The 11,686-nt window shown below is 46.1% G+C and overlaps 1 protein-coding gene across 1 annotated transcript; it reads right to left on the bottom strand.

Annotated features, from left to right (window-relative positions):
• Positions 1-397: 397 nt before the first annotated feature.
• On the bottom strand, positions 398-1,957 carry HOXC4 (homeobox C4). The gene is made up of 2 exons (XM_026046681.1): positions 1,408-1,957; positions 398-776 (listed from the first exon to the last, which is right to left on the bottom strand). Exons 1-2 carry the CDS (start codon positions 1,955-1,957, stop codon positions 454-456), a joined length of 873 nt encoding a protein of 290 aa, XP_025902466.1. The 3' UTR covers positions 398-453.
• Between the last annotated feature and the right edge of the window lie 9,729 nt (positions 1,958-11,686).

The raw sequence follows: 11,686 nt of genomic DNA, 5'->3' as shown, positions 1-11,686 counted from the left end.
TTTGTACATTTGCCATGCAGAAGAGGGGGAGGGAAAAAACCTACATTTTTGTTTAATTATTAATTTTTTTTCTCTTGTGTTTCTGCTGCATTTCTCCATTTAACTCACCGAACGGAACATTCAACCTCGACAACCCCCACCCCCATCCCCCCCCTTTTTTAAAATAAATAATACCCTGAAACGGCGTAAAAAAAATAAAATAAACTGCAGGTACAGCCACCTGGCCTCATGCTATCCGACATGCACCTAAATTCTGCGGTCTTGCGGGAGACCTCTTTTTTGATACGCACGGGAAATAATTAATAATAATAATTAATAATAAAAATAAAAATAAGAGAGAGTTGGGGGAGAAAAGGAAGGAAAATAAAAGGGAAAGGGGGGTGAAAATATATTTATATATATATTAGATTCTATAAATAATCCAGAGTCATTCGTGTGCGGGTGTGCGGGTGTTTATAACCTGGTGATATCCTCTGTGCGCGGCTCCTGCGCGGCGGCGGGCGGTGGCTCCGCGGCCGCGGGGGCGGCGGGGGCGGCGGGGGCGGCCCGGACTTTGGTGTTGGGGAGCCGGTGGTCTTTTTTCCACTTCATGCGCCGGTTCTGGAACCAGATTTTGATCTGGCGCTCGGAGAGGCAGAGCGAGTGCGCGATCTCGATGCGCCGCCGCCGGGTCAGGTACCTGTTATAGTGAAACTCCTTCTCCAATTCCAAAACCTGCTGCCTCGTGTAAGCTGTCCGGGAGCGCTTGGGTTCCCCTCCGTTGTAATTGGGATTCACTGGGAGGAAAAGGAAAAAAAAAAAAAAAAAAAAAAAAAAAAGAAAAAAAAAAAAAAAAAAGGAAAAAGAAAAAGAAGAGGGCGGGGAGGAAACGGGGGGAAACGCCAAAAAAAAAAATGAAAATAAAAAAAGGAGAGAAAATAATTAGCATGAATAGAAGCGAGAAGGAGCCCGAGAAACAGCAGCGAGAAGTGGAGCAGCTTGAGAGGCAAAAAGTAATAGGCTTAAATAGGTAATAAAGAACTTTGGGCAGCTCAAGAGTTGCTATTCTAATAGGAAGGGGTTTCCCTGGCTCAAAAGCCTGAATTATTTATGCCCCCCGTACAAAGCTCTCCGAGTTTCACACATACATAACAGAGCGAGCCACATGGCTCCGGCTGCCCACAGTAGCGCGGCTATAAAATTTATGGTGGGTGTAATTACCCATTCGGAGTCGTAAATCCAGTTCAATTGTGCTAACCCAAAGACTCTCATGGAAGGGAAGGAAAAAAAAAAAAAAAAAAAAAAAAAAGAGAGAGAGAGAGAGAGGGGGAAGCACGGGGATAGCATGAGGTGGGAAAAAAATATATATATTTATATTTTTTTTAATCAGCGAGCAGCGCGAAGGAGAGGAAAAGAAAAGTTGCATACCGGTGCTGACGTGGATTTTTTTCATCCAGGGATAGACTATGGGCTGTTTGGAGGCTGTGCTGGTGGGATGCTCGGGGTTTGGCTGGCCGCAGGCGGCGGGGGCCGGGGAAGGAGTGGTGGTGGCAGCAGAGGTGACAAGAGCAGCCTGCTCGCAGAGCTGCTGCGCCTTCTCCGAGAGGTGTTGGCCTCCTGGAGGTGGCCCGTGTCCCCTTTGGTGGCCGGCCGGGTTGCCGGCAGCTTGGATACTAGCACAGCTGTACTGGCGGTCGGGGAAGGAGGGTCGTGGCACGGGGTACAGTTCTTGATGGTGATGCTGATAGCTGGACTCCCTTGTCCGGCTATAATATTCCGGACTGTGGTCTGGGATGTAATTATTTTGCGAATATTCCTCGCATGGAGGAAATTTCGGATCGATGTAGTTAGAGTCCATCAAATAAGAGCTCATGATCATTAATTTCTGGAGTGGAAAATAATTTTTCTCGCTTTGTCGTTTTTCTGCTCCATAAAGCCCTCCTACTAGCTGGCGACCCCGTAAAGTTACTTTCACCATGTGACTCCCCCGGCCAATCACACCCGCCAGCCCAGTCCCCGGATAAGGAACCAAAAGCTTTTTTTTTTTTGCTTTTTTTTTTTTTTTTTTTAAAAAAGAAAAGCGCCCCCAAATTGTTATGGAGCTGCCGAGGTGGAAGTGGGAGCCTGGGGGGCGTGGGGGGATCCCCCCCAAACCCCCACCTCTTTGGGGGGGGCAGGGTGGAGGGGGTTGTCCCGTCCCGCCCCGCCGCCGCCCCTCACCGCGGCCTCTGGGCTCGGCTGGGAACAATGAGGGGAGACCCCCCCACACACCTCTTCCTGGTGTGAGTGTGAATGTGAGTGTGTCCCTCCCCCGGGGGAATGGGGGGGGGGGTCCAAATCCTATCCCCCCCCCCCCCCGCCAGGACCCCCACTCTGCGGGGGGAGGAAAGGGACATTGAGAGGATGGAGGAGGGGATGGGGAAGGGGACACAAGGCAGGTCAATGGCGCTGCCAGGACATCTGGTGGCTTGTGTCGTGTCCCCCTCCGCATCCCGCTAGAAGCCCCCCCAAACCGGGGGGGAGAGGGTTAAATGCCGCCAGCAGCCCCGGGCGGGGGCCGGATAAGTTACCTGGAAGGTTCATGGAGAGCGACGAAGGAGGGACACGGATGGGGGCGCACCGCGTGTCCCCCCCCTCCAGCGGGTCCCCTGGGGAGGTGCTGCCGACTTTCCCACGCCCTCGGGGGGGGTCAATGGGGACCCCTCCCCCTTCCCGCCTGGTTCCCCCCCCCAAAAAAAATCTGCTGCTTTCTCTTTATTTGCGCCTCATTTTGCCCTCGGTGCTTTAGAGCTGCAGGTACCACCTCAAGAACACCCAGAAACACCCCAAAACGTCCAACACGAGTCTGCGCACCCAGGGCCTCGTCCTTGGGTTGGCCACTTAACATGATTTTTTTTTTTTTTTCCGACCATATTCTTAATTATTAGATTATTAGCATTCTATTAAAACTCCCTTTTCTGGAGCGTAGGGAAAGGGGGGTTAATAGGAAGAGGGGGCGGAGGATCCTCTCAGGCGGCGGAAAAAACTCCCTGCACCTGAAGCAAAATTTTTAAAATAAATAAATAAATAAAAAGAAAAGGGAAAAAAAAAGAAGCTGGCAGCGTTTTGAGGGAGTTTCGCGGAGTTTCTTCAATTAGGGCTTTTATCTATGGCTCGCACTAAAGAGAGGGGCCGAGGAGGGAGGTGGGATATTCCCTTCTCGGGCTTGATAACAATTATAGTCGAAAAATCATAGCTCGCAGGGCATTGCCATATTTTACTTGATAACAATAAAAGTGACACATAAAGTTAACTGTTTATGTTTTATTTATTAGACTAAATGTGCCAGCGGTGTCGAAGGCTTTTGGCTGGTTGTTACAGCTTTTTATGGGGTTGTAAAACGCCATAAATCAGTCAGGGCGAAATGGTCGGGGCTCTTTTGTGCTCTTGGCTGCGAGTTGTGTTTGCGGTAGCTGCTGGTTCTTCTGGAGAGGAAAAAAAAAAAGTAATAATTGGATTTTTGGGGGGAGAGGAGTGTATTTTGAGTGTGTTTTGATTTGTATCGCCCCCACCCGCCTCCACCCCCAAATCATCACGTCGATTTTGCTCTACTTTTGCTTTTATTATTATTTTATTTTGTTTTGCTCGCTTTTTAACGAGCTCAGCTGATCGGCGGCGCGCTTGGATAAACTACCTTTTAAAATGACACAGCCCGGCTTGGCGGATTTAATTAGGGCGGCCGCAATTAAGGGCATCAAAGGCGAGCTGGAGAAGGAGGGGGGGAACTGGGGAATGGGGGGTTTACAAGACTCTGGCATCGTCCATATATTCCCCTAGAGACGAATTTGTGACTTTTGCGACGCTCACACAAATTCGAGTCTACAGGGTACATATAGGCGACCGGTTGCGGGGCAAAAGGGCTCCCTCCCTCCCCAAAATCTCCTCTTCTTGGCCCAAAGAGAGGAAAGAGACCACTGGTCCAGCTTTAGTTGGCCGGGAGGATTCCCCCCCGAAAGCAAAGACCCAGCCCCATATATATAATATATATATGTGTGTGTATATATATATATATATATATATATATATATGTGTTGGCACCCAGACAGGGAATAACTCGCTCTCTCGCTTGGCTGTTACTTAGCACTTCTTGTTTTTATTGGCATCTGATCCACAGGACTTGACTAATTGTTCCCCCCGTGCCCTGACGAATCAGGTTCCTTCCTAAAGTTAAATATATATTTACATATACACACACACACATATATATATGTGTTTATGTGTATTTATATGGATTTATGGAGGATTTATGTGCCTATATGGGGACGCACTCTTTGCATCGGCAGGTAAAAATTCCTGCTCTTTCCAAAAGAATTTCAGAGCTGGGGAGTGAAAGGCGGGTATGTGGAAGCGGGAGCTCAAAGGTAGAGGGGAGAAATACATGAATAAAAATTCATGATAGAAGCCAAAACGTTGATTTAAATATATCCAATAAATTCCTCTTCCCTAGCTATACTTCATTCTGCCCAAACACCTCAGCCTCATGCGGGGTTTTGACATTTATAGTTCCGACTGATGCAACAACTTTATTCCAAGGCTGAGGGGATATTGAATAAAGATGGAGAGTTAATAAAGTAATTTTTACCTACGCACACCCTTCACCCCCCCCCCCTTCCTTCAGAATATATGGTTTTCAATAAGTCCCAGCAGAATAAATAAATATCCACAGGTAGTTCTCTGAAGAACAGGGAGATGGGCTTTACAAAGCGGATGAGGGGAGGGGGGAATAAAAGCAAAACAAAACATCCAAAATAATAAAAATAATAATGTAAGGCGTGATTTTCACGGCCAGAGAAATCCTTATCCCTCGTGCTCCCCAAACTGGAAATATCTAAACTCTTTGCTCTCCCTGCTCTGCACGAGCAAGGGGCAAAGTAGCTCAATTTGTCCCATTTGCTTTTTTTTTTAACCTTTCCAATTTCTTTCCCCAACACAAATTTATATATTATTTAAAAAAAAAAATAGATAGACAGACAATTTGCTTCTGCATGTTTCCCTCACGGAGCTCCATCCAGCCCCCAATTTCTTACAAATTCACACACAAAAAATCCCATTTCTCCACCCTGTTCGGGCTTGGGGGACTGCTTTTGTACCCTCTCTTCTCTTCCCCCTCTCCTTTTAAACTGGAGCCCTTTGCCCAAGTATTTGGGCGATTTCTCTATTTTTTATTTATTTATTTTTCATTCACCCCCTTGCCTTTTTTTTTTTCCACCTCCCCCCTTGCTTTCCATAAAATAAAGTCTGCAAGGACGTGTGAAGAATAGTTGTACAAGAATCTGGCTCTTTTGTCTATAAAAGCAGCCCTCCCACCGCTCTCCATCCCTCGTCCCCCCACCAGCCCCGCGATNAAAAAAAAAAAAAAAAAAAAAAAAAGGGAGAGAGAAACGCACCACCTTATCATTAAATATATATATATGTTTCCTTTTAGTACCTTGGTACCAGGTTGAAAAATATCTATAGATGTGGTTCCCATTGCAGGAGCATTTTGAAGTACAAAGCGCCTTTCTGACAGTACTGAAGAAAAATAAGTGCGCATTGTCTCTCCGGATTCATTGTGTTCGCTATTACCATACTGACCGTTTGGTAACCTGTACCTCGGCCCATTAGCAATCTGTGCTTTCTAGAAAAAAAAAAAAAAAAAAGAAGTACCTATCTACTGGGGTTTTGTTATTCAGGGTTTCGTAATAATAGAAAAACAACGGGGAAAGGGAAAAAATAGAAAGAAAAAAAAAAAACAAAAAAAACCCAGCCACTTCGCATTGTATGAACTCTGCCTGATCCAGGCTGGAAATAAATTTAAGGAGTGGAGTTTTATTCTGAGAGTTTAAAGGCTTGGTTGGAGGTGAATATCGTATAATAAGTTATAGTAGTGGGAAGGGGAGGAAGGACGGATTTATACATATATATACATATATCTATGCTTTTTTTTTCTGGAAAAAAAAAATATTTGGGACTTCTCTGGTACATGCAGAGACGCTCGATTAATTAAATTTTATTTTTCCCCGGCAATTTGAAAGCAGGAAGTGCGCGGAGACCTTTCTTCCTTTATTTATTTATTTATTTATTTATTTGTTCCCGCACAATGCAAATAGACAGGTCTAATTTATGCAAAGAAATATGCAAATGTTTAATTGATTTTTTCCCTTAAATCTGTTGTCAGTTAAAAGTAATGAATCGGCCTGGAACGATTTTAATAAGCAAAGGCTGTCACCCCAAGTCCTCTCCGGCGCATTTTTCTTGCGAAGCCGCTCTCGTCTCAAAGCAACTAATAATGTAAATATTTATCCCTTCATTTTCAAATCTTAAAGACGAATCCCTCTTGTTTGTTTGGAAAAAAAAAAAAGTAATAATAAAAAAGAGACAAATGCAAAACAGTTTCTCAATCTCTCTCTCCTCTCTCTCCCGTCCTTCCACCCCCCTCCCCTTCTCACCCCACCCAGGAATTCAATTTTCTGCAAATCTTGTTGAAAGTGGCTTTTTAAAAAGTGGGCGCATTTTAATATTGGTTAGACAGCGTGACCTGAATTTCACCTCAACTGTTTGACTTGATCCAATAGGTCACTGCCAAGGAGTTATTGATGGGGGAACTCCATTGAAATTTCTCTCCTCACAAATGGCCTTTAGATCTTCTAGCGAGTTCAATAACTAGTTATAATGTAGAAGGGGAAAAATGAAGCCCAGAGGCAAACTAATTTGATGTTTCATTTTTATGCTGGAGAAATTGTTGGTTTTTGTTCCCCTCACCTTCCGCTCTTCGTCACTCCCTCAGCAAAAGAGAAATATATATATATATACATATATATTTACTTATATATATGTGGTTTTACTGAAGACCCCTTTTAGGAGAGCCGAGATTTGTCCGCGTTATAAAAATCTTACATTTTATTTATATTTTAATGGATTCTGGCACTTCAGCACTTCAGCCCGTGGATTCTCGGGGACTTGGTGCGGAGGGGTGCCCAGCAAAAATGCAACTTACTTTTTGGCAGGAAGTACCCTTTTTAACCTCAAAAAAAAAAAAAAAAAAAAAAAAAGTTTAAAATAAATCAAAGCGGCCCCATAATCGACTCAGAGCTCGAGTGGCTCCAACTTCTCGTGCGGCCTCCAAGGCCCCTCTTTGTGCAGTCTTCCACATCAGCAGCAACCCAGATCCTCCAGGAACAACTTTAAGCAATAAAAAATCATCTTTTATGGGATTATATTCCTTGGGCTTGCACTGATTTGCACTATTTAATACAATTATCTCTAGACTTATCTCTGTCATTTTGTTATTATTATTTAATTTTATTTTATCTTATTTGAGTCTGAGAAGGAGAATGGCAGAGGGCTGCTTTTCTCCACATCCATTTGTAAATGTGTGTGTGTGTATATATATATATGCATATACATATATATGCACATACATATATATGCACATACATGCATATATACATGCATATATACATGCATATATGCATGCATTGTGGTCAAGGCTTTCTGCTGCCAGAAGCAGAGGAAGACCCCGGGGGAGGTGGGGGGGGAAGAAGAGGGGGGTCCTTTTTAAGTGACATATATATGGGAGACATGTTTCCTCCCTGAGTTCTTATTTATTCATTAATTTATTTATTTACTGTGAGACACAGCCTACCCGTAGTGACCCATCGCATCACGGCTGAGCCATAGGTTAAGTTGTAAAGAAAACATTGGTCTTGCTATAGGGTAGGGAGAAAGTTTCAAGGGAAAGTGATCCGGGCAGGAGGGGTCTGGCGGGGGCAGGTTAGCGCTGTAGCTGTTATTGTATAGGGTAGACGTATATACAAACTTTGGGCTGCCCCTCATGTGGAGGGTTCCCACTTGAACGGTGCTTAGAGCTCGCCCAGCCCCCTCCGGGTGACAATATTAATAATTAACGTCCCTCTTCGTCTCCCCCTCCCCAACCGCCTGCCCCACCTCGTGTTTGCAAATGTCCTGCCGAGCTTCGATAACGCCCCGGCCCTTCTTGCTTGGAACCGAGGGAGAAAGTAAACATATAAATACAATTTAAAAAGAGCAAAGAGGAAGCTTTTTTTTTTCTAGATTAAGGCACTCAAGGGACGTGAGGATGAACAACTTTCACGCTGCTCGGGAAGTTAATCCGGCCCCAGCTGGGCGTTGATATGGAGGAATTTGAGAGAAAAAAAAAAAAAAAGGAGAAAAAAAATAAAAGGAAAAGAAAAGATCTTCTCTTAGCCCTCAAGTAAATCTCTGACAAGCACTTCTCAGGCTTCCTTCGCAGGGAGGCAGAAAGCTGCAGCCCCCCTGCTGCAGTCCCCCAGGGCAATGAGGGGCTGGAGGGTAGGAAAAAAAAGGGAAAAAAATAACGGAATAAAATAAAATATCCTCCCTCCCCGGCTTTGGCCTGAGGACCCTCTGCCTTTTCTCCCCTCCCCGCACACCCCTCTCCCCAGGGTAGTTTAACCGCCCAGACTCGTCCCTTCTGACACTCTTTGCAATTAAAAATCAATCGGTGCCGTGGGCGCCTGGGGAGACACAGGCTCATCACTGAGCACTTTTTTTCCCCCCTCTTTTTATTTTATTTTATTTTTAGAAAGCAAAAGACAGTCTAAATTCACCTCCCCCTCCTTTTTTTTTTTTTTTTTTTTCTTTTCTTTTCTTTTCTTTCCTCTTAGCAAACCCATCGCCGCCCGGTGCCTAATGAGATCCTCGGCCCTCGTCAATGCGCTGAGGGCCCCGATCAATAGGTGGCCGGTTATTAAAACCTTTCGGTGTCCCTCGCTCTGTGTGGAGGGGGTTGTTATTTAAGAGAAGCATCTTCGGGATTCAAAACTCACGGCACGGACAGGCAGACGAGACAACGCTTGGGTGAAAGGCGAGGCGCCTATAGCTGCCCCTATAGCATCATATGGAGGGCAGATCAGGGGGGGCTGGAGCAGTTCGCTACGAGGAGGAATTAAATTATGGCTTCAGGTCGTGTCTCGGACTGTGGAGAGGTGCAAACATGCTCTTAAATCCCCTCTTACACATGCTAGGCCCGGCTCACATAGGCAGTGCCAGACGCATTTGCAGCTCCCAAAAGGAGAGGCATGGGGGAGCAGAGCGAAGCCCCGACAGCTTGCGGGCAACTTTATTATTTTATAGAGAGGGGTATTTTGCTCATCCTGACCCCATTTGGCGGGGGGGGGGAGGGGGGGGGAGGAAGAAAAACAGCGCGGTCGGATGCAAGGAAGGGCAGCGTTGCAGCCTTAAGGGTAATAGCCCCACAGAGACAACACGTCAACCCTCAACCGGCCCGCGGGGACGCGCGTTTTTAAGGGCTGGAAACGTCTCGGAAAGGGGCTCCTCGTGCAGCTCACTCGCGTGTGGCGTTTATTTATTTATTTATCTATTTATTTCCACCAGGGTACTTTCAGTTTAATCTTTCGCAGCGCAATAAACTATTATCTTAGTTAATCCCCAAGGCGAATCCATCAAGCCCCTTTTAATCAAGCTGCGCCTCCATCCCGCTCCTCGGCCCCGCTTTTGGGGGAGATGCTTCGGCCTCCGGGGGGGTCTGGGGAGCAGGTTCCCCCCTCGGAGGGGCCATTAGGATTCCGCAGGCACTGGGGAGCCGCAGGAGCCCATCACTCACAGAAAAAGAGGAAAAAAAAATAAAAAGGAACCAGAGGAGCCGCGGAGATGATAGAGAGGAGCAGGCCGCCAGCATCAATCCCGACCCTGATAAGAAACTGGCGGCTTTCTTGGGGGCAAAATCATTACAAGCAGATGTAAATAAATATAAATAAGTATAAAAAATCCAATAAATAAAAAAAGCCCTCTCGCCTGGGCGGCGGATGCTTGGGGTAAAGGGAAGAATAAATAAATCTCAAATGGTGATGCCGGCCGAGGAGGGCAAGGTGAGCGGGTTTGGGGAGGGAGGGGGAAGGAGGAAGAAGGGGACAGGAGTTTTGCCCAAAAGACACGGTGAGGGAATGCTCATGCAACCTTGCTGGGGACCAGAACTCCCCCTATTCTCCCCCCAGCTCCATCCTCTCCTTTGAAGCATCCCAGAGCCGCCCATAAAACAGTGGTTTATTCATTGCTTCTTCCCTTGTGCATCAGAGTCGAGCTGATCTTCTATTAATTATATTATTATTGTTATTATTGTTATTATTGTTATTATTATTAACCTGTTTCTCCACCCTATTTCAGGGAATTTATTCCGACAAACAGGTAAAAGCTGAGGAGCAGACACAGATGTAAAGAGTCAGCGAGAGCCTGCAGGTAAATATTTCCCGACCTCCAACATGCAAAAGGGGCTTTATTTTTTCTCGACAAGTGCCAGGAGAGAAAAAAAAAAAAAAAGAGAGAGAGAGAGAGAAAGAAAGAGAGAGAAATAGCAGAACGTGGGGTTGTTGTTCTCTTGCTTTTAAATCCCCGGAGCATCAGCAGGCGTTTTATTCACAACAGCAAGAGGTCGGATTTGAGCTCACAAGGCAGCGCACACCTGGATGCACGGGTCATTTCCCATCATAGATGTCTCCCCCGCCTATGTGAGCCTATAGAGGTGCATATAGAGGGGACCCTGTACAAAACGACGTTTTGACGTTTTCTTATATCTATATCTATATCTATATCTATATCTATATCTATATATAATTATTATTATCACCCGAATCATCACCAACTTTCTGAGGGCTAAGGGAAGATAAGACCTTGCAGCGAGGAGCAGGATGGCCGGGCTGCTTAGGGGGAGGAAGGCCGACATTCCTCCCCGTGCCGATCCTAAAACCAAGGGTTTTGCATGGGAAGGCACCCATCTTTGCTCGGGGACCCCTTTCAATGAGCTCGACAAACAGTTGGGTCAACTTTTATCTTTCGGTGTTCCCTCCTCATATTTCCCAAATCCAAGAACTATTTTTTTTTTGGGGGAGGGGGTGGTTGCAGAAGACCCCGTTCTCCTGCTGGCGCCTGCGAGGTGCGAGCAGAGGAGGGAGAGGAGGGATGGGGAGAAAGGCAGGTGGGGGCAGAGCTGCTTCGTGGGTCATCTTGCTAAGACGAAGGCCAAGTGAGATGACGGGTCCGGCTGTCCCGAGCCCGGTGGTGACCTCGGTCCCTTCATCTAGGACAGTAGGGAGGGAAGGAGCGAGGGGCACTTTGAGGATGAATGTAAGGACTGGAGGCAAAGATGAAGCCCAGTGAAAAGCAGGAATCGCATCCCAAGATTCGGCCAGGTCTGGGCTGCTCCCTGCTCCGCGTTGCGGTTGAGAACAGAAGAACTAGGGAGTACTCAGGAGGAGCAGTCTTTTGGGGCTGCAAGGGGAGAGTTGAGGGGGCAAGGGGAGGAGGGGTCGGTGTAAGGGAGGAGACAGACAGGAAGAGAAAGAAAGGGAAAAAATGAGGGGAAGATAAAGAGGGGGAGAGAAAGTGGGAAGGGGGAATAGGGAGAGGAGAGGAGAGGAGAGGAGAGGAGAGGAGAGGAGAGGAGCAAATAAATAAAAATAAAAAAAAAGAAGGAAAGTAGCAAAGAAAGGAAGAAAAATGGGAAAAGGTGAGGAAAAGAAGGAAATTTTATATATATAAATAATATATAAATAAAGTAGGAGAGAGGTGTATTCGACTATACCCAGGGCAAGGCAGAAGGGCTCTCTTGGTGTCCTGGTGTCCTTTGCTGAGTATGGGTCTCTCTCTCTCTCTCTTTTTTTTTTTTTTTTTT

The sequence above is a fragment of the Nothoprocta perdicaria genome, unplaced genomic scaffold, assembly GCF_003342845.1.
Source record: "Nothoprocta perdicaria isolate Ctin4 unplaced genomic scaffold, notPer1 scaffold_452, whole genome shotgun sequence".
Taxonomy (NCBI): Eukaryota; Metazoa; Chordata; class Aves; order Tinamiformes; family Tinamidae; genus Nothoprocta; species Nothoprocta perdicaria.
Note: the sequence above shows the minus strand (reverse complement) of the source record. Positions and strands in the feature narration are given on the sequence as shown.

Bases quoted from the DNA above. Each gene is read 5' to 3' on its own strand.
- HOXC4 (XM_026046681.1), bottom strand. From the start codon at position 1,957: ATGGTGAAAGTAACTTTACGGGGTCGCCAGCTAGTAGGAGGGCTTTAT. The intron at 777-1,407 runs GTATGCAACTTT...TTTTCCTCCCAG, and splicing joins AAAAATCCACGTCAGCACCG to TGAATCCCAATTACAACGGA.